At 44.9% G+C, this 22,852-nt stretch overlaps 1 protein-coding gene across 2 annotated transcripts in view; it reads right to left on the reverse strand.

The window, feature by feature from the left end:
- LOC119449561 (E3 ubiquitin-protein ligase MYCBP2-like) overlaps positions 1 to 22,852 on the reverse strand; it is a 208,031-nt gene that overhangs the window by 43,649 nt on the left and 141,530 nt on the right. For both annotated transcript variants that reach the window (XM_049665301.1, XM_037712753.2), the window contains exons 53-59: positions 21,885 to 22,087; positions 19,667 to 19,782; positions 17,666 to 17,749; positions 9,570 to 10,104; positions 8,846 to 8,978; positions 7,080 to 8,766; positions 5,481 to 5,677 (exon numbers count right to left, since the gene is read on the reverse strand). In XM_049665301.1, the coding sequence (XP_049521258.1) occupies positions 5,481 to 5,677; positions 7,080 to 8,766; positions 8,846 to 8,978; positions 9,570 to 10,104; positions 17,666 to 17,749; positions 19,667 to 19,782; positions 21,885 to 22,087 (2,955 nt within the window). The remainder of the gene's footprint in view (positions 1 to 5,480; positions 5,678 to 7,079; positions 8,767 to 8,845; positions 8,979 to 9,569; positions 10,105 to 17,665; positions 17,750 to 19,666; positions 19,783 to 21,884; positions 22,088 to 22,852) is intronic.

Genomic DNA, 22,852 nt, shown 5'->3' on the forward strand with positions numbered 1-22,852 from the left:
CCGAGAATATGGCCCCTTCACGCAAACCTATGTCCAGCGAAGCCGAATCGCATGTGATGGCTGTTGGGTGGTACCGAAACTAACATTATTGCAGCAAGGGACGCATATTCTTGAACTTCTCGAATGATTGCTGAGTCACAGCTGGATGCGTGGCAGCAGTCCACACTGCTGCCACCATCTCAAGCGCCATAAAAAAGTCAAGGTCGGTGGGATGTGGATTTCTTCTTGCTGCAGTTTTCTCACAGAGCCAAAGATTATGCACTGCGCTAGGTACAGTAAAACAATCATCCACGTCGTCGCCGTGGACGACGTGGAAGAGCCAAAAGCAATGGGAGTAGGAAACACATCATGGCCACCATGTTTTGACGTCTCTATCAGTGGCGACTGCAGTCCGTGAAAAGTCCATGTGCAGCAATTTCACTATTTATGGCCTGTGCTCACGACATTTCACCGATTTTGCACTTGTATGAGCTGAAAAATGAAGTAAATACTACGCACTAACCATTTGGGATGCGGTAAGCAACTACGCATTAAGCGGTCAGCCAATACATTAAGGCCAATTGTGGCAGGGTGGGGCATTCGTGGCGACTATATTTAAACCGGAATTACTTATTCAACAGATACGCAATAACGAGGCTTTACTGTACGCAATAACCGTTGTCCCATATCGGTAAAGACATACAGCCAGGCCATTTGAAACGAGCAATCAACAAAAAAGATGGCGCGCATGACGGCACATGCAATTGCTTCCGGCGCTTCGTTGTTTTTGTAAACAAAAATGGCGGCACCTGCGCAATTGTAGTGTGGTAGAATTTTACATAATTAAGGTGCAAAGGAAGCGCATTTGAGCACTTTTTTGAGTCGACTGGCCTTACGCAAGTAGGTAATATGTGGGGTAACATTCCAGTAAATTTCACTGATATGGGATTGCAGTTGTGGGGATGCGTGATTCTCACGCGTCCCCTGATGGTGTTTTCCTCACATGGCTCCCCTCTCCTGTAATCCGGCTTCACTGCGTGGCTTTACGGCGGCAGCGTATTATGAGAGATGGTCTTAGTGTTGCGCTGCTAACGCCACCTAACGGCGGGGGTTACTTGGGTGCAAAAGGAAGATGGTGCTTCCTCTTGGACATGGGATCGGGGAGCGATGTGGACGTTCCGTGCGTGCGCCGATCCACGCTTCGCGAGACCGTCTCGCGAGACTAAGAGCAGGACACCAGAATGGAGGAATACGGATCATTTAAACCCACCACCGTTCACGTGACCGTACACGTGAATGACTAGGCGATTGGTGTCATTGGTGTGTAAGCATGGGGCGAACATATTCGCTCGCTATCCGGTCGCGGTGAGTCGGACTTCCTCGAATTTTTCGCGCACCTATGTGAATGTACTATGGGTAGTAATTCGGCTAGCATGCATTGGTGTATGAAAGGTGCAATAAATGCCCCTTTTGATTATTTGCACTACTGTGTTGTCGTTCCTTTGTCCCAAGAGCACGTGCGAGACCCCACTTAGTTCAGCGACATTCTGTTGTGGAGAGATAGGAAATGCACTGAATCCTGTAGGCATTTGCCAGGGATACGAAAATATTTCGTTGTAATGAGAATTTAGTTGTTGCGGCGTTCTGATATTGCGGGTTTCGGCTGTATAAACATCAAGCTTCTTGCACTAAGATCACACACAAGGAGCACAGTGAGCAAGTTCAACTTTGACATCATAAAGTTTGCCCCTGTAGGTTTGTTTTCCTCCCAATGTATGCCTTGAGCAACGAATGTCAAATATTGCAAAAGAAATGTGTTTGCTGGCTGATCGGCAGGGTACAACAATACGTAATCAGTAGGGGTGTGCGAATACCAAATAGTAAATTTTGAATCGAATATCGAATCGAATCGGCAGGAAAGTTTAACAAAATTTATAGCTTACAAATTTCAGGCATATGGTGCTGCATATACTTGAGAGTCTCCTAGCATTGTATAAAATGAATGTACCGAGCTATCAGTAGCTTAGGTACATAGAAATCAAAATATACAGTACGGTCTACTCTTATTAAAGGGAACACCAAATTAGTATGCCCGCAATGATTACAGTTCGCTTTAGTATACGTAGGCCTGGAAAAATATATTTTTTTTATCAATAGAATTTCTGCTCAACAGAATCAAGTGCTTGTTTTCCTGACAAACTAATGAATTAGTGACAGTCTGTTCTACTGAACACCAATGAGATTCTTAGTTTAATAGTGAACCTGTGTTTTGTGGCAATATTTTATGTATTGCATTGAAAGTTTTCCTTTCCAGTTTTTCTCCAAAATATGGAAGGGCTACCCTAACTTTACAGCAGGTGGGTTATCTTAAGGCCAATTTGCGCGACAGACGAAGGACTGCGCATCACGTGACTCGATCACCTCTCCGCTCATAGACAGCACCGACGGGAAAGAGCGTGCGCAGTCAGTGCCGTTTCATTGTCAGGTTCGGCGTGATTTGCCACCTGTGAAAGATTCTAAAATCTAGAGGGTCACGCCAAGTTCGCGCGACTCTGAACAGCTTTGTTGCCATTCCGTACACTCGCTTTCACTTGTGAGACGGGTTGCCTTTCCGAGTGTCGCACGGCTTCTGCAAATATACCTGCTTCGATTTGGCGTGAAGCCAAAACTTTAGTTGCCAAAACACAAGGAAGCAGCACCGATTAGGCCTAATGGCCGTGACAAAAGTTCGCCGCTGGCCGATGTGGTGACAGGCAGCAAGCCGTTGTGGAATGCTTGCCGCTAATATGTTTGTACAGGTGGCTAATGAGTGATCAGTCCCAAGATCATGCGTGCGGGTTATCATCATCATCATCATCAGCCTATTTTATGTCCACTGCAGGACGAAGGCCTCTCCCTGCGATCTCCAATTACCCCTGTCTCGCGCCAGCGTATTCCAACTTGCGCCTGCAAATTTCCTAACTTCATCATCCCATCTGGTTTTCTGCCAACCTCGACTGCGCTTCCCTTCTCTTGGTATCCATTCTGTAACCCTAATGGTCCACCGGTTATCCATCCTACGCATTACATGGCCTGCCCAGCTCCATTTCTTCTGCTTAATGTCAACTAGAATATCGGCTATCTCCGTTTGTTCTCTGATCCACACCGCTCTCTTCCTGTCTCTTAACGTTAGTCCTAAGATTTTTTGTTCCATAGCTCTTTGTGCGGTCCTTAACTTGTTCTCGAGCTTCTTTGTTAACCTCCAAGTTTCTGCCCCATATGTTAGCACCGGTAGAATGCAATGATTGTACACTTTTATTTCAACGACAGTGGTAAGCTCCCAGTTAGGATTTGGCAATGCCTGCCGTATGCACTCCAACCCAATTTTATTCTTCTGTAAATTTCTTTCTCGTGATCAGGGTCCCCTGTGAGTAATTGACCTAGATAAACGTACTCCTTTACAGACTCTAGAGGCTGACTGGCGATCCTGAATTCTTGTTCTCTTGCCAGGCTATTGAACATTATCTTGGTCTTCTGCATATTAATCTTCAACCCCACTCTTACACTTTCTCGGTTAAGGTTCTCAATCATTTGCTGTAATTCGTCTCCATTGTTGCTGAATAGGACAATGTCATCTGCAAATCGGAGGTTACTGAGATATTCGCCGTTGATCCTCACTCCTAAGCTTTCCCAGTCTAAAGGCTTGAATACTTCTTCTAGGCATGCAGTGAATAGCATTGGAGAGATTGTGTCTCCTTGCCTGACCCCTTTCTTGATAGGTAACTTTCTACTTTTCTTGTGGAGAACCAAGGTAGCTGTCGAATCCTTGTAGATGTTTGCGAAGATAATCACGTATGCCTCCTGTACTCCTTGATTACGCAATGCCTCTATGACTGCTGGTATCTCTACTGAATGAAATGCCTTTTCATAATCTATGAAAGCCATATAGAGAGGTTGATTGTACTCCGCAGATTTCTTGATTACCGGATTGATGACATGGATATGATCCATCGTAGAATATCCCTTCCTGAAGCCAGCCTGTTCTCTTGGTTGGCTGAAGTCAAGTGTTGCCCTGATTCTATTGCAAATTATCTTGGTGAATATTTTATACAATACTGAAAGCAAGCTAATGGGTCTATAATTCTTCAATTCTTTAACATCTCCCTTCTTATGGATTAGTATAATGTTGGTGTTCTTCCAGCTCTCTGGTACACTTGAAGTTGTGAGGCATTGCGTATAAAGGGCCGCAAGCTTTTCAAGCATACTGCGGGTGCGGGTTATACTGATGGCTTTTGAAGAGGCTTGAAGTTCGTTGCCACGTAGCCATCAAGGCTAATCGGCGGCTAATCGGTAGCTAATCAGCCTGATACTTGCACATGCTTTTACAATTTTTACGGCGCGATGCTTTTGTTGCCATTCATTCTGCCCGCATCACATTATTATTTTGATCGGTCCTGTCGACTCGGGTGAACTTTGTACCAACAGAGGTGATCCCGAATGACGCAGCAACGTTCTGCGAATTGCGGCGTTTGGGCGCTGTTTGTGTGATTCCCGCATCAGGCCGATGTCGCTGATTGTTCGCTGTGACAAATCCTGCTACTGCGACAGCCAGGGTGGCCCTTCCGCTGTGGGGTCCTTTCGCGCCGGAAACAATGTGAAACGCTTGCTTGGGTGGCATTAAGCACGAAGGGGCTCCATGGTGCATGCGACATGTGGCACTTGCGTGGGTGTCTACCCAGTTATGACAGAAAGTTGGGCTAGTTGCTAACGATTTGCATAATAAGACATGATTGCAATGAAATAAATATACTGCGCAAAATACAACATAAGAACGTATTAAGGGACATGGACAAGCACTTGTCCATATTCCTTACTACGTCCTTGTGTTGTATTTCATGCCATTTATTTATTTCCTTGCAGTATGAACCAACTCGTCCAACAACAAGTTTTATTGAGACATGATTACTAGCATAACAAGACAGAGACTAAAGAAAGAACACGGGACCATGCTAGCCTCCTACACCGAATATATTGAATATTAAAAAAATCTAATGTAGATATTCAATTCAGAAATCGAAATATTCGAACATTCGCTATTCAATCCAGTAATATTCGAGTACTTGCACACCCCTAGCAATCAGGCATATTATCGAGCTTACACACAATGAACAGACCTTTTTTAATGGTGCCCAGGACAGCAGCTTTTTGCACAACGGTAGCCACACGCAGAACACTTGCACACCTGCTCTTGACCGCTTCTTTCAGTGCAAACAATAAGTTCCTGCCCCAGTGCTGTCTCAAATGTGGCAGAATTCATCAGGTTTTTTGTGAAAAGGTGTAAATGAACATGCACATGGAAAGTGCACAAATAGTGGTTCACTCTGTAAAAAAAAAAAGCAGTCTTGCCACAACAGGCAACCTTTAAAGCAGCCATTTAATTGCCATGTTTTGCATTAATTCCCCACATTAGTTTTAGCCTGGGCACTACAGGAACACAAAACACTGCTGTAGTAAAGCCATACCTGCATAGCATAGATGCGACAAGTAGCCTTCCTGAGCGACTGCTGAATGGCGAAACGCATGCTCTCAAGGTCATGACGTTGAAGAACAAACTGCATAACTGGCCGTTGTACTGTAAGATCAGTGGCACAGGCCTCTGGCTCCACAGAGACTAACTTTGTAAGGGCTGCTGATGGCTGGCACAGTATGGACGACATGCCTGCAACACAAAAATTGGCTCTATCATATCTGTGGCAGGATAATAACATTGCATGCTACTGCCTGAATATAGCTTGAAAAACCCTTACCACAAATGAGCTACAATAAAAACTGCCAAGATAAAAGCAGCCACACTCCCCATAACCCTACCTTCAACACAGTAGCCTTTGTTAATTCAACTCTGGTTAATTCGATTTTCGGTTAATTTGATCATGATCTAAGGTCCTCGCTTTCATCCATGCATTTCTATGGGCTCAAACTTTCGTTATTTAGATCCTAAAATTGGCCTTTGCCTGATAATTCGAAATTGACCAGTCAGCACGCACGTACGCACTTGACTCCTATGGTGACACCAATAGCAACCCCTATAGCAACCCCTTGGTGGAGCTTGCGTACAGTGAATGCATTGAACACACATCATCTCCCCTTGAAAACACTTACTTTCGGCTTGCCCTTTGAGAGTTCCAAGCAATAACCGTAGCTCACAATGTCTGATTACGGCATTCACGTGATTCTAACAAGCGCTTGCTTTTTTCTAGAAAATTGGGCTGAGAATTGCCTACGCGGTGCAATCGAATATGAAATCAAAGCCACCTTTGCATCGTTCGTATGCTTTAGCACATAACACAGATGTATTGCGTCGAAGCTGACTTTAAGAAGCTGGCCACCGTGGTGCAACACTTATTCGACCCTTGCCCATTTTTCTTGCTAAAAAATCGGGTACATGTTAGAATTCTACTTTGTTTAGGAGCTTTAATGTCATTTTAACATTAGTTTTCTGCTTTGAACTTATAGAAAGTGGGCACAGGTTTGATTCGGGGGTGTACTAGAATTGGGCAAATATTGCCGAATAAATCAGCGGTGTGTTTTGCCATTTTTTCTGCATCAACTTGTTTAATTCAACCCGTCTGATAATTGGATCAATTTCGTTGCTTCTGTCAAGGTCGAATTAACAGAAGTCGGCTGTATAACCCACCACACCCCCATCATCCTGAGAAAAACAATTATAAAGCACAGTTAGTGTCATAAAAAAAAAACCTTTGCCAATTTCATAACATCAAAGATATCTCACATGCAAGGCATGTTACAATGTCTATTTATTCAGGACAACAGTGATGGAAGCAGTTCACAATATTCATTCACCTTGCTGCATTCACAGCCCCACAACCCTGATGTTTAGCCATCAAAGACATTCACACTAGCATGAATGACCTCATACGTTCAAGCAGCATGATTTGTGCACAAATGGGCACATTGAATGTATATTCAATGGTTTCCACACAATCTCTCTCTGTTAATTGCCTCATGTTTCTAGATGAAAACATTGCTTCCAAAGCATTCAGTTCTTGCTCTATGCCCTTGTGCAGCATCAAAACAGTACCACATTTGAACCGTGTACTCACCTTCGCTTCCACTGCTGTTGTTCCTTTTTCGTGGTATGACTAAGGCCCTTGCTTCTTGAATGGCCGCCTCTGCAAGATCCTTTTCTGCCCAGTCCAAATGTGTTAGCCCCACAGAGACTGATCGATGAAACACCCTGCCACCGCCTCTTACAGTAACAGTGGGACCCAATCCAGCTTCATCACTTCTTTCACTTGCAAAGGTGTCTTCTACAGCTTCATTTCCATTAAGGGCAGCCACTGACTCAGCATCAGCCTCAGCAGTTTGTGAACCGGATGTGCCTGGCTCGGATGGCACAAGGTCTTCCCCAAACGAGAGTGCATCGAGAGAGAGTCCCAGCATGTTGAAGTACTGAATGGGGCCAGCCGCAGCAAACTGGTTAGACGGCAGAAGTGTTTCTGCTTCGGCCAAGCTTGGCAGCCCACTGCGCCGTGACTTCATTCCAGAGCTGGACAGTTCCAACAAAAACATGGCATTGTTCTTCATGTTGTGGTGAATTGTGTCTTGAGCAGGAGGTGCAACCCGCGCAGCAGCACAAATGGAACTAGTGCGGTGACGGCCTCCGAGGGAGGTGCGCTGTCCTCCACCTGCCTGGCACAACTTTTCCCGACACCGATCACAAAAATGATGCCAGCTGCTGCTTGAAGGTCTGCTATCGCCATAGCTTCCAGTCCAGCCACCACAGAGAAGACTCCCTGAGCCACCACCAAAGCTCTTTATGCCAGCACTGTCACCACACCCGGAATGAGCCTGTTTATTCTGGTATTGGGATGTCAGTACAAATAAAAGCCCACAGAGCTCGCATGTCGCTTCCTTTTCGCCACTGGCTGAACCACCAAAAGCAGTGGTGGCACAGCCATTTACAACTGCTGAACGATAGCCTCGTTTCTTCTTCGTCTTTCGGCGCTCTGAACCCCTGACGATTGCCTGCTCAACGCACTTGATGTTTTTGCTGCCTGAGAAAAGGCTCGGAAGGACCACCTGCTCTTTGATGGCCTGTTTGCACACGCCAGTCACCTGCTCCCAGAGCAACACAAGGAAGCGCAGGGCACGGGGCAAGTCTGTCGCCACATCTTCATGTGCAGAACTTCCTTCTTGTGTGACCTGGTCGGAAGTTGTGGCAGGAGCAAATGCCCTCTTCAATTTAATGTTTTCGTTCAATGGCTCGTTGGACTGGAGTGTTTCTAACTGCTGCAACTGCAGCAAGCTCGGTGAAGTTACTTCAACAGAATGCCGGAAACGAGCTTTTTGCTCCTTTGTCAAGGGTGCCGCTGCCACAGTCCTCTTTGTGATGCTCTTTCGAAGGTCAGGATTAAACTTCAGGAATGAGGCGCATGCCATGGCATCGTGAACCACACCTTCATGCCATAAGAAAGCGCAGAAGACAGCCCTCAGGCACTCTGCCACAGAAGGGGACAGACCCTGGCGATAAGGTTCTGTAGCAGCAGGACGTTCTGTGTTTTCTGAGTGAATGCGCTCTCTCTTTCCACGAAGCACATGCCGTGTGCCACTGGCACTAGTTCTTTCCCGGCGGGACATTTTTGGAGAGACACGTGGGCTCTCGTCACGGCTTGAGTTGCTACCAATGCTGAAATGGCCTTTAATGCTTGAAGTTGGCCCTCCTTCGGGACTGGTCTGAGTTCCCGTTTGAGTGAATGACTTCAATGATGAAGTTGGCGAAAGGCTCTCCTAGAAAAAAATGGCAGAAATTAACATCTATGCAAACAGGCAGTGAAAGCAGGTAGTCACAGTTTAAAACTACAGCTACCTTTTTTGGGGTGCCAGGTGTGCTTAGGGGACTGTCCGTAGTTCGTTGTGTAATGCAGCCTATGCAGCCAGTCGCTGAGGTGTCCCGAAGCTCACGAAAGAAACTACCCAAATGAGAGCTGACACTGCTTTCACTAAAGGAAAGGAACATAAAAAGGAAAAAACATGTATCAAGGAGCCTTAAAGACTTGTGCCAATGGTTTGCATGTACTAGTGTGCTACTGCAAATTTCAGTCTAGTACATAACACAATGTCACCTGCTCCAGTAGCCCAACAGCTAAAGAATTTCGTTGCTCAACAGGATGTCACATGTTCTAGTATTTCTAGTGACCAGCCACAAGTTTATAGCATCGCTAGCGCAAAAATGTCACTTCACTGATGCTTTTGGTGCATGTTAAAGGACCCAAGGTGGTAAAAATCTACTCAGAGTCCTTCAAATATGGCACTCCATTTGGCCCAGCCATAACATTGGAATGTAAGCACATAGCTGATGCCAAAATATCTTTATAAATTTGCTTCAATTGCTCATTTACAACATGTCAAGTTGCCACCCTTTGGCAGGAACAAAGAAAACTTTTCTTGCTACTAATGGAAGTGTTTTAGTCTTTATACTTGATAAATTTTGTGGTTTGTTAAAGTCTTTAGCTTAAAGTACAGCATTACTCGAAACAAGTGCATGAAAAAAATATATCTTCAGGCTGGAACAGGTGTAAGAAAGGTAATACCTTTGAATTGATGCTCTTCGTGGTGACGAGCCAGGATGCTTGGGGAAGGAACCTAATTCAGTAAGGCTTCCCTGTGATGGGGTAGCACTCCTGGCACTTTCAATTTGAGCCTGGGACCCTGAGTGGCTTAGTGCACCTTCTGACACCCCTAGTACAGTGTCCGAGTATGAGCAAGGCACTGTCACACCAGGAATGGGTACTGGACTTGATGCTGCCGGCTTGGAGTTCGCAGACGATCGCCTCCGTCGGACCGGTGGTGTCACTGGTGGTGTCCCTGGCGGTGTTGCGCCATTACCATTGGCACGACTCTCTCCTATGGCACGGACCAGGTCCCTAACTGAGACTCCCCGAAGTTCGGGCAGAACTGCTCGTGTGGGAGGTGGTGATGAATCTGCGCTTGTTAACCTCCGTGAAGCCAAGTGTGAGGATCCTCCAGCAATGGACCCACTAGAAGTCGGAGCCTCGGATCGCTCAGATGCTGGTCCAGTATGTTCAGAATCAGCAAGCGCATTGGTTGATGTCGATGGAGTTGAAGCTGTAACAAGCAGACCGAAAACAGATGTTGAATAAAGTAAAGCTATTACAACTACGAGAAAAAAAAAAGGGCAAACAGACAGGCTTATCGGGCCTATATGTTAGCCTTTTTTTTTAATGCTACTTGTTCAAGCACCAAGAATCTATTCAGCTAAACTAATCTGCACAAAACAAAAGGTCGTTTAAACGTACAGGCACAGAGCAAGGGCTGGTGTATGACATATTTCATTATGTTAGACCTGCAATAAATAGCATGCTGGTATCAGTGGACTTCCCAAACACACTAAGGTGAAAGCTTGTACTAATGTGTTCCCAATCTGGGATATGATCTCAAGAAGTAATTAGGGATCTGAAGTAGTCATTCCTGGGGACCAAGTCCCTTTATCTAACAAAAGCAAAACACAAGCAGGGAAGCATGTCAGCATGCAAATTTCATATTTTGTCAGTGGTTGGCCAACACAACGAAGCACTTCCAAGAGCCACAAATTTGAAACAAAATTATAAGTGAGCGAGTATATAATAATGCTCTAATATAAATTGAGTAAAATATACTTTGAAGATTGAATCAAATATTAAATAATGATATGCACATGCATTAATAGCAAGTTTGACTACGTTAACACATTGCCAATGGTTAAAAATTGACTGTTAAGGTGTTACAGTAAGAGCTGTTTATTTGACTGAGGTTAATTTGGAAAATCAAGACGTTCACACTATCTGTCTAGTATTGCCAACAAGTGCATTATTACACAGCATCAGATGCCTGAATGGCCCATCATTTGGCCCTGCGCCAGTTGTCATTCATCACATTTGCTGTCATGCATTAAGCTCAACACTGTGGGTGGCGCTGAAAAGGTAACACCAAATGAGCGAGGTAAAAGCTGCGCTTGCACCCAACCAAAACGCAGTGGTGCTGTACTGCTTGCTATGATGGTTGCTTAGAAAAGAACTGCAAGAATACAGTGTCTTCTCTTTTCCCTATGTGTTGTGCCACATAACAGAAGACTCCTGCAGCACAGCATGTGCGGCAAGCCTCTTCTGTTGTTTCCTTTCAGTGCAAGACATCCGACCAACTCACTCTTGTTTGAGTACTGTATTTGCAAGAATACTTCAAAAATATAATGCAAGGCGCGAAGGGCGAGGGCCCCTTCAATCACATGAAAAAAAGAGTGCTTTATTTATAAACACAAGTAGGCATGTGTAATGCACCCCTACTCATTTGGAAAAGTGCCTGTCACCGTACCGCGAAAGCCAGTTTTTTCGTTGTTTTCTTTAGGAAAACTGAGAAATTAGGAGAAAAACAAACTTCAGTAAAAATAGCTCATACTTAATTTTTTTATTTTATTTTATTTTTTATTTATTAATACTGTAAGCCTCGACAGGCTCTTACAGGAGTGAGAATTATTTCAGTAATAAGAAATAATGATCCCTAAATACATGCAATAATTATGCAGGGACCGCAAAGACAATGGCATGAATGCCTTGTTCTTTTTTATGAAATATTGCGAATCTGATAACTGAGAAAAAGGTCACTCTAAGTCCGAGCCACTCGCACCTAATACACTTGCATTATAACCAACCATGGCTGCTTCCACATTCAAAATTGATTGTACATAGATGAGTTTTTGAACACGTTTACTTATGAGGCTGTTGCGAAGCTTGTTATGAACATTTCCAAACAAGGACCAGCTTCTCCTGATCCAAACAAGGACCAGGCGGAAGTATCTGCAGCAGCCTAGAAGATATAGGTGTCAGCGGCTAATTAGTGCGCAGGCCTTGCCACCAGGTTGACGCTTCTACGTGCTTTGAGGAGCCCCAGACGCCAGTCCTGGACCAAAACCCAGAGGACTTCCTGTATTCTGCTATGTTTGAAAGCTACGCTAGGTTTTCAAAACTAAAGATATCATGAAGACACTTGAAAACTGTACTGTGGTTTTCTTGTCATTGTCACTTTAAAAAAATTCCCCCTAATCTTCCGTTTTTCTCCCCCCGGCCCTTACACCCTTAACCACTATGCATGCAGGCAATATGGTAATGCCCATTGCAGAACGCCCATCTGTTGCAAAATCTCTTCAAGTCCTGGACCCCATTCAGGCACCCATTGTGGTAGAAGATGGCTCAAGATTCTGTGCTGAAATGTTGTACCCGTTGTCTAATACACTGCGCTACACTTTATTTTATTTTTTCTGCAACAATAAGCAGCAATGATGACACAATGCATTCTGACTTGTAAGTCTCTCATATGAGCTGCTAACTGCAAAGAGTAATGTACCACTCTTGCCACTCCAAGTTGAAACCTTCCACTGCCACAGTACCAAAAAAATGAAATGGTAGCAGTAATTCACAGTGCAATATATACATTAGCATCATTGCTGCGCGGCTGTGCTTTTTCTACAGTGCCCCGGGAGTCTCATTCTGCCTCAATGAGCCTCTATAGAGCCCTCGTGTCCACTGAATATAATGTACCTATAAGTTCGGTTTGTCTTACACCAATGAAAAAAGAAGTAAAGATGACAAGCTCCAGAAAAGATCATACAAAGCACTGTGTACCAGTATTAAAGCATGCAGAAAGCTCCATGTTCAGCTTTTCACAGCAATGAAAGGTGTACAAAGAGCTTATATAGCATAGAATTCACTCAAATGTGCACAGTGCTCATTGTAGTGCTCAAATGCACTACAAATGGCTCATTTGCAATGAGCCATTTGACGCTTTCACATCAAAATTGGGGCAGAAACCATCTCATGACGACTGTTGACAGTAATGTGTTAGCATTGATTCTATGTAGCGACACAACGTATTGCCACCGTCGAAACGAGTTATACAGGGTGTCCCAGCTAAAAGTAGCTAATGTTTTAAAAACGACGGAGTGTGCTAGGAGGCTCAAACCAACTCAGTGGTGTTGAGGATCGCGTGTCCTAGTCTGCGGTATTTTTTTCGTTTTGCGAAGTCAATATATTAGTATAAACTAATTGCCTAACTTTTTAAATATTGGCTTCACTAAGAAAGTGCCCATACGAAAGTTGTAGATCACATTTAAAAACGGCCGACTGAAGCGTTTGCAACTAAGTACCATTGATGGAGCTTCTTGTAATTGCCTTTAAAGAAAGCCCACGAAATACAAAACAAGCGCATCATAGCACCAATATTTCAGCGCTCTCAGACGACCGATCAAGAAACTAAATCCGCATATCTGTACAACAGTTCCAGGACGGGCTTAGCGTTTCCGGTGGCCGCAAGGTACACGCCAGCAACTCTCGCTAGTAAGATAGGATCGCAAACGAATAGAATAACATGACAATTGCATTTTCCTTATCGATTAAACAGTTCGGCGGTCAACATTTACTCAAGCCCGAGCTTCCTTTCTTCTGTTTTTATTTATTGCCTTGTGCGTTCGAGCTTCATTCCACAAGTGGAGCGAATTGTATGTTTTGCCACGTCACGTCGAAGCACGACACACCTTCATCACCACCGCTCACTCTGTGCGCCTGATCGCAACAAGGCATGCGACTGAGTCTCGAAAAAAGCATGCAAACAATGTCCTTTACTGATCGGTCGTCTGGGGGCACTGAAATAGTGGTGCTATCACGCAGTTGTTCTTGTATTTTGCGGGCTTTCTTTAAAGGCAATTACAAGAAGCTCCATCAATGGTACTTAGTTGCAAACACTTGAATCGGTCATTTTTAAATGTGATCTAAAGCTTTCGTATTGGCACTTTGTTGGTTACGCCAATATTTAAAAAGTTAGGCAATTACTTTATACTAATTAACTCACTTTGAAAAACTTCAAAAAAAGAATACCGCAGACAAGGACACGCGATCCCTCAACACCGCTGAGTTGGTTTGACCCTCCTAGCACACTCCGTCGTCTTCAATACATTGGCTACATTTAGCTGGGGCACCCTGTATATGAGGTGTGTACTGCAGCGGGACTACTCTTTTGCACTGCTCTAAGAACACTCAGCGCCATCTAGTGCCGTCGCCTCGAAGCCTGTGCAAAGGCTGCGCGAATGCTGATAATTGTTCCCTCGCTTGCCGCGCACTCAGTGGCACTTACTCAGTGACCCAAATTGGCTAGAGGTTCATTGAAGAGCGGCACATACTCAGTGAATTCATGGTGTTAAAGCATTGGCGTGCAAGGCGTTCATTGAAGAGCGGCGCAAACACAGTGCATCTGTGGCCCAGCCTGCTAATAAATTGAGTTGCTGTCCTTGTGACGTGGGTTTGATTCTGCTCAGCATCGAAGAAATTTAAGTGATCTTTTTCGTCATTGTAGAGCTGCACATTCCCACTGGCACATAACCTAGTTACCCAAGTTGGTGTCAAAGACGTTCGTGGAAGAACGGCACGCACCTACTGGCACATACACAGTGACCTAAGTGGGCATCAAACAGGTTCATTGGAGACCAGCACAGGCCGAGTGGCACATGCCCAGTACTCCAAGTTGGCATCAAAGAGTTTCTTCGAACAGTGGTACAGTATAGACCACTTATAACGTAACCGCTTATAGTGCAGGGCCGGATATAATACGGTCTTTTCAGACTCCTATTAATTTTCCCGTAGCACTCCATGTATACACGTATCGCTTGTAGTGCAGTTGCGGGAGATGAAATACCGATTACAGTGCGGCTGCCTGGAAGTTTTGCAGTCAACTGAGACGGCGAACACTCCCCTCAAGCCGCAGACATACTCCAACGTAATGCGAGTGTGCACGTCGAGCTCAGCGACGTCCCAGTGGTGAACAACCGGCATGTCTTGCGCCATCGGGCGTGTTCCAACATTGCTGGTGCATGAATAGCTCCGTTCCTATTTTTCGTACGGTGCACCAAGCCGCGCCCCGGCCACGCATCCCAGCATTCCTCACGAGGTGCGGGTAGAATGACGTAATGGCGAGAGCGCTCGAAAGCACGTCCGTCGCCGTGGCTCTCTGTGCATTAACAAGCAAGGTGTCACCCATGCACAAGCACAGTGCACGGGGGAGTGTACCCCCGTAGCAGATGGCTTTCAAGATACAGCGACCCCTCCGGGCGGGCATGCGCACTCAGAGTAAATGCACCCCCACCCCCTTTGAGCCTTGCGCGCGACGGAAGACAGCGCGCTTCCTTCTCGCTTTCCTCCCTTGTGTGTGCAAGATTGAGACGGGATCACCGACTGACCCTCACTTCAGTCGCACATACAGCATACGACGACGATTTTATCGCCCTTGCACTTTATACGGAACCTTGCGGTGACAGCTACGGCAGCTAGAAATGCACCTGGAATGTCCATATAATTGCTATCGCAATAAAATCGTTGTTTTGGTTATAGTGCGATACCGCTTATAATGTGGATATTCGCGACTTCGGTGACTTATTTATTCGAATCTAATGCGTACTTTTTTTCCGATAAAACAGGTCTAAAAATTGCGTGTGCGTTAGAATCGAGTACAACCCTAAATCTGCGTTACCATATGGCCTTCGGCATTTCAAGATGGCCGCCTCACACGCGCGTCGAGCCTAGCTACTCTCAAGCCTAGCTACCGTAGCTTCCTCCATGTGCAGCAGTACACGTGCTTAGGCAATAGTCTACCGTCTGTCTTCACACTCTCTGCGTCTGCTCTATCAGCATGAAGTACCGAGTTCATTATGATGCTGCATTTAAAAGGAAAGTGATTATGTGTGCGAAGACGGACGGAAATCGGGCCGCATCACGGGCGTTCGAAGAATCCGAAACTTGCGTTTGGGACTGGCGCAAACAAAGGAGAGGATTTTCGCGCGCAAAGTAATGCAGAACGGTATCAGTGGACCGAACGAAGCAGGACATAATCTGCGATGATCCACTTTGGCGATACGATCGCCTTGGCCCTATCTTGAAAGTAATCTGCGACGGGGAATGTCCGCCGCGTGTCGTGTTTTCGCCGCTTATTGGTCGCGTTGAAGCGAGAGGCATGATACTGAAGGTCAATTTGCTCGCTGCGCTTCGTCACTCAAGTGTTTTGACAGTTCATTCCCGTCGTCAACGAGCGAGATGTGTTCACGTTTGCTTGTGCGCGAGTGACACCGTGCTTGTTAATTTATTTAGTAAGTGAATGTTTGCAAGCGGTCTACTAATTTGCTTTTGCATTCGATGCTTTGCCTTTCAGGCGAAACTGCGACTTTTTTTATTTACCGCAACTTCAGTGCATCGGGAGAGAATTTGTTTTTCCAAATGAGAGAAAGTTGTATTTCTGTTTGAAAACATGAGGTGCGTGGTACTGTAAAGGACTTTATTTTTTTTGTCGTCACGGAAAACGGGTGCGCATTATAATTGAGGGCGCGTTAGAATCGAGTAAATGCGGTACGTTATAAGCAGTATACACTGTATATGGACACTCCAGGCGCATTTCTAGCTGCCATAGCTGTCGCCGCGAGGTTCCATATAAAGTCCAAGGGCGATAAAATCGTCGCCGTACGCGCGACTGAAAGCGTGCGAGGGTGAGCCAGTGATCGCGTCTCAATCTCGCACATGCAAGAGAAGAAAGCAGGAAGGAAGCGCGCTGTCTTCCGTCACCCGCAAGGCTCAGAGGGGTGGGGGGACGGGGTGTGTTTACTCCGAGTGCGCAAGCATGCCTGCAGGGGCTGCTGTATCTTGAAAGCCATCTGCGACAGGGGCACAGTCCCCCGTGCACTGTGTTGCACTGCATGCATTGTGCTTTTAGCGTGCGTGACACCACGCTTGCTAATGCACAGAGAGCCGCGGCGATGGATGTGCTTTCGAGCGCTTCCGCCATTACATCATTCTACCCGCACCTCGTGAGGAATGCTGGGATGCGTGGCCGGCGCGGCTCGGTGCGCCGGGCAAACAATATGAACGGAGCTATTCATGCGCCAGCAACGTGGGAACACGCCCGATGGCGCGAGACGCACTGGTTGTTCGCCACCGTGACGTCGCTGAGCTCGACGTGCGCACTCGCATTACGTTGGAGTATATCTGCGGCTTGAGGGGAGCGTTCTCCATCTCAGTTGAGTCCCAAACTTCCAGGCAGCCGCACTGTAACCGGTATTTCGTCTCCTGCAACTGCACTATAAGCGATACGTGTATACATAGAGTGCTATGGAAAAATTAACGGGAGTTTGAAAAGACTGTACTATATCCGGTCCTGCACTATATAAGCGGTTACGTTATAAGTGGTCTATACTGTAATTGCTATCGCAATAAAATCGTTGTTTTGGTTATAGTGTGGTACCGCTTATAATGCAGATATTCGCGACTCCGGTGACTTACGTTATAAGCGGTCTACACTGTACCTACCCAGTTCTGTGTCTACAGTAACCCATGTCGGTGTGAAAGAGGTTCCCTGAAGAGCGGCATGCATGTACACATTGCGACATACTCTGTGACCCAAGTAGATCTGATGGTTGGTTTCGAACCCTGTTACCTTACCACAGCAGCCCGATGCACTACTCATTCGACCACTGACTATCCCGTGACTGAGGTAGGTGGGAAAACAGTTAGATACAAACTTACAAAGATAGATAGATATTTCCCTGAAAGTGTGTGAAGTACTCCAAGAATGCGAACGCATTAAAAGGCAGAAATATGCTTACCAGGAGACCCAAATACAAAAGGACTAGCAGATCCAGATGAGCCACCTTCAGGGTCCGAGGTACCGCTCCCAAATGTGAATAGGCCTAAGCAGACAAATAAAGAACACGCAAAGTGCGCAGTGAAATCCAGTTAAGAACTAATCGTAGCCTTGAACAGTGTTTTGTTAGAAGAAGCCCCTAAAAAAGAAGAAAAGAAGCTTTTTGCAGTTCAACTTGGCTAGATAATTTCACTCGTGTCTGGTCTCTAATCAACCTCAACTTTCTTTTTGTCCACGTTAAACCTGTCAAACTTTAATTAAACATGCAGCAATTGCTTTAAGGTACAGCTGTTGCAGTTGCTGTCATTTCTCAATAAGGAATACCCATGTGGTTGAAATCCCGAGACGACCACGTAGTTTCGAAGTGAACAAATAGTTCGAACCTCGTCGATCATGCATGGTTGATCCGAACTTCTGTGTGATACAATCTTTGAAACAAGTCCCGTCCAGAATGCATTAAGTGCAACGTGCATGTTCTGTTTCGGGACGACTTGGACGCTGTCTCAGGCCACGGTGACAAAATGATATAAATTTTTCAGCTGCCCATGGGACTTGGATTTCACATGATTCCAGCAAGCTCACTGCAGCATGCAGCGAGCTTTAGCAACATAAACGAGCTCGGGGGTAGTAGTAATAATACAAAATATTTATGAAAAGAGAACGAGCGCAGAGCTTGGGTTTTCTACGCACTTCAGACTGGTCTCCTCGAGAACATTGAGGGAAGAATGGTCCCGGAAGTCATCCGTAACTTCAGGCAAAAATGTATTATTTTACGATAACTAAGTATATATAGTTCACAGTGATTATATGTGACATAGATGACAATCTATATCACACATGCTCGCACGCAAACACGAGCATACACGCACACATGCACGCACACACAGAGATCAGTGGTGATAAGCTGTTTTCTGCCCCACATGTGTGCATATTTCACTTTCCTGCAGCCTGTGATATCACATCCCCCTAATTATGGAGTGCCAATTAGCATGTGCGTACAATTGATGCACTTGAGTATAACTGATGTACAATTGAGTACAAATAACGCAAAGCAATGCAATGCTTTGCGTCAGCAACGATTTCAGTGGACCGAAGCAGGACGTAATCTGTGACGATCCACTTCGGCGATTCGATCGCCTTGGCCCTATCTTGAAAGCAATCTGCGACGGGGAATGTCCGCCGCGTGCCGTGTTTTCGCCACGCTGAAGAGAGAGGCATGCTAGCACAAAGGTCAATTCGCTCGCCCCGCTTCGTCACTCCAGCGTTTTGACACTTCATTTCCGCCGTCAACGAGCGAGATGTGCTCATGTTTGCTTGTGCAAGCGTGACACCATGCTTGTTAATTTATTTAGTAAGTGAATGTTGACAAGTTTATACGGCCGATAAAACTGCTATCATTACTTCACATAGCGGTCTATTAATTTGCTATCGCATTCTATGCTTCGCCTTTCGTGCGAAACTGCGACTTTTTTTATTCATCGCAACTTCAGTGCATCGGGAGGAAATCTGTTTTTCCAAATGAGAGAAAGTTGTATATTTCTTTGAAAGCATGAGGTGCGCGGTACTGTAAAGGACTTTTTTTTTGTTGTTGTTGTCACGGAAAATGGGTGCGCGTTACAATCGAGGGCGCGTTAGAATCGAGTAAACACGGTATTCTGAAATGTGAGAAACTACTTGCACACACACACATATGCACGCAGACACACAGATCAACACTGGCTTATACTGACGTGCGAGGCGAGAAATACTCTTTAGCATGGAGTGTGTTCGGGCCAGTTGTGCAAAACATGATGTAATGCAAAATTTAGAACTGCAAAAAAGCAACGACATCAAAAGCACACGAAATGAACACACACTGGCACTTGTAAAAACGTGAAAACCGTAAGCGTTGGTAAAGTCACGCAAAGAAATGCAAATGAGTGATTCTGTAACAACTCTGTATTCAACAGTGACAAATCCTTACCCTGCACTGCATTTGCACATCCAGAAGCTGCCCTGTCAGCAGCCACAGAGACAGGCATGCCAAAGTTATAGCCACGTGATCGCACAGTCGATGATGATGCAGCAGCTTGTGGGCACCTGTGGGTAGCATTGTTTTGGGCATTCTTGAGAATTTAACCCCCTACATCATGAATTTATGTTCTCTTGTGAACAATTTAGACAATGCTTTGCTTTTGCCAGAAATGGCCAACCAAACCCCAAATTTAAAGAAATGTATGGTTGCAATTTTATGAGAATAAATTGTTGTGTATCATATATGATACACCAAGCAGTTACGGGTATATTTTACAACAATACAGAAATACATCTAGATCTAAGAAAACCTGCAAGAAATATCCCAATTTAAATGACAACAACAATTATGGGGTTTTACGTGCCAAAACCCTGATCTGATTATGAGGCACGCAGCAGTGGGAGACTCCGGAATAATTTGGACCACCTAGGTATCTTTAATGTGCACCTAAATCAGTACACTGGTGTTTCTACATTTCGCCCCCGTAGAAATGTGGCCGCCGTGGCCGGGATTTGATCCCACCACCTTGTGCTTAGCAGCCCAACACAATAGCCACTAAGAAACTCAGCAATTAATGCTTACTTCACAGAACCACGAAAATGTATTTCTCATTCAAAATATCCCAGTAGAGCGATACCCCCTGCTATTTTTACTGCGCTAGTTTTAAGTGTACGAATTATAAAAATAACCACTTTGTTTTCGAACTTTTTGTGCACTAGGTGACGAGCTGCTGGCATATACAAATTGGAAGAAAACTAAATAAGAAAAATTAAGAAATTATTCGATAGTTACAGCCTTTATAAATTTTATTGAAGAGATGACAGATTTTGGGTGAATATGTATTAATTTCCTTTGTGTTGAATCTACTAAGTTAGACGAAGCTATTCTATGTGTGTCATATATGATATAGAATGTGGTAAGGGGTTAACCTGTGAGTATGGCTCTTTGAAAACAAGGCGTCATAATGTGCAATATGGAGCACACAGGGACGTCTCACATCAAACAGGCGTCAGTAGTTTGTCTTTGTCATCAATATGATTCTTATTGTGCCTGATGTTTAAGGGTAATTAAACAAATTACATATTCAGTTAATCGCTAAGGTATCATTTAGAAAGCTGTAGGGAACTGTTGACAGGCAACTGTATGAACTGTTTTGATAATGTACCGCTCAGGTGAACACATTCATCATCAGCCTATATTTTATGTCCACTGCAGGACGAAGGCCTCTCCCTGCAATCTCCAATTACCCCTGTCTTGTGCTAGCATATTCCAACTTGCGCCTGCAAATTTCCTAACTTTATCATCCCATCTGGTTTGCTGCCGACCTCAACTGCGCTTTCCTTCTCTTGGTATCCATTCTGTAGCCCTAATGGTCCACCGGTTATCCATCCTACGCATTACATGGCCTACCCAGCTCCATTTCTTCCGCTTAACGTCAACTAGAATATCGGCTATACCCGTTTGTTCTCTGATCCACACAGCTCTCTTCCCTGTCTCTTAACGTTAGGCCTAAGATTTTTCGTTCCATCGCTCTTTGTGCGGTCCTTAACTTGTTCTTGAGCTTCTTTGTTAACCTCCAAGTTTCTGCCCCATATGTTAGCACCGGTAGAATGCAATGATTGTATACTTTTCTTTTCAACGACAGTGGTAAGCTCCCAGTCAGGATTTGGCAATGCCTGCCGTATGCACTCCAACCCAATTTTATTCTTCTGTAAATTTCTTTCTCGTGATCAGGGTTCCCTGTGAGTAATTGACCTAGATAAACGTACTCCTTTACAGACTCTAGAGGCTGACTGGCGATCCTGAATTCTTGTTCCCTTGCCAGGCTACTGAACATTATCTTTGTCTTCTGCATATTCATCTTCAACCCAATTCTTACACTTTCGCGATTAAGGTCCTCAATCATTTGCTGTAATTCGTCTCCATTGTTGCTGAATAGGACAATGTCATCTACAAACTGAAGGTGAACACATTATTACGAATAACTTCCGCACAGATCCTTGTTTAGGCAGGGGAGGGAAGGTCAAGAATTAATTAACACTACATGCAGCTCCACAAAGGTGTTCTACAACAGTAACATAAAAAGAGAGAGAGATAGGGAAAGAGGAAACATGGTGACAGGGGAGGAGGCGTGTGCAACGCGACATAATATTTTTGGCTTCCATACCTATGGCCACATGCACTGGCAGCTGAATCGTCATCGCTGTCACCCGACTGCATCACTTCAGACTCGTGGCGAAGGTAAAGCACCTCAGGCACCACGTGGGCGGCCGTCCGGGCTAATGTCCACGCCTCGCCTTCCTTGCTAAGACTGTGCCTCTGCAAGCTCTCCTGGTTTAGACGCAGCCACACACCCTCCGAATTGGATACCTGCATGCACGGTTGAGTGACCCTCAACAATGGGCACGGTGCCAAAAACAAGGCAAAAGCCCAGTTCAAGGCAGATACAGTGTAGGTGATGCAATTATGGGAAATAAATGCTGCAATTTCTTTTGCCGTTTCACTTGAATAAACTAAACAATCTGAAAATATTGATTACGGCCTTTCATTGCTTTTTTGTACGTTGTTGAACTCACACTTGATGTACTATTTGTTTATGCCACTTTACCGCGTTTCTTATGCAATTGTTGAACTAATACTAGTATGTACAACTTTTTCTTTATACTGGGTGATTCCGTGCATCACATTTGTATTTTTGTGTATTCTACCCTTTTTTTGTGTATATTTTGGTCGGTGTCTGTCGTTTTGTTGCTTCATGTTTCATCCCGACCAGACGGGCTTCCGTCGAACCCTCGATTTCATTCTACCCTTAGTGCTGATCTTGCATTTATGGCGATATAGTGTATTCCTCGTCTGCCTTTAATATTAGACACTATGCATTGCAATTATGTTTCTATTGGATTTGTACTCACAATATGTCCAAGATAAGCGAGACATTTAGAGTATTGGTGGAAAATAGCAGGGAAGAGATTGATACAACCGGATCTGTTACAGGCATAGGTAGTGGTACAAGCTAGATAGAGAAGTTTAGAGGAAGAAGAAAAAGAAAAAGATTAAGGAGATATATACAAAAATGCTAGAATGAAAAACATGTAAAGCACACCTGATTCAACCAAGCAGGCTAGGTGACAATTT

Source organism: Dermacentor silvarum, chromosome 4 (genome assembly GCF_013339745.2).
Source record: "Dermacentor silvarum isolate Dsil-2018 chromosome 4, BIME_Dsil_1.4, whole genome shotgun sequence".
NCBI classification, from domain to species: Eukaryota; Metazoa; Arthropoda; class Arachnida; order Ixodida; family Ixodidae; genus Dermacentor; species Dermacentor silvarum.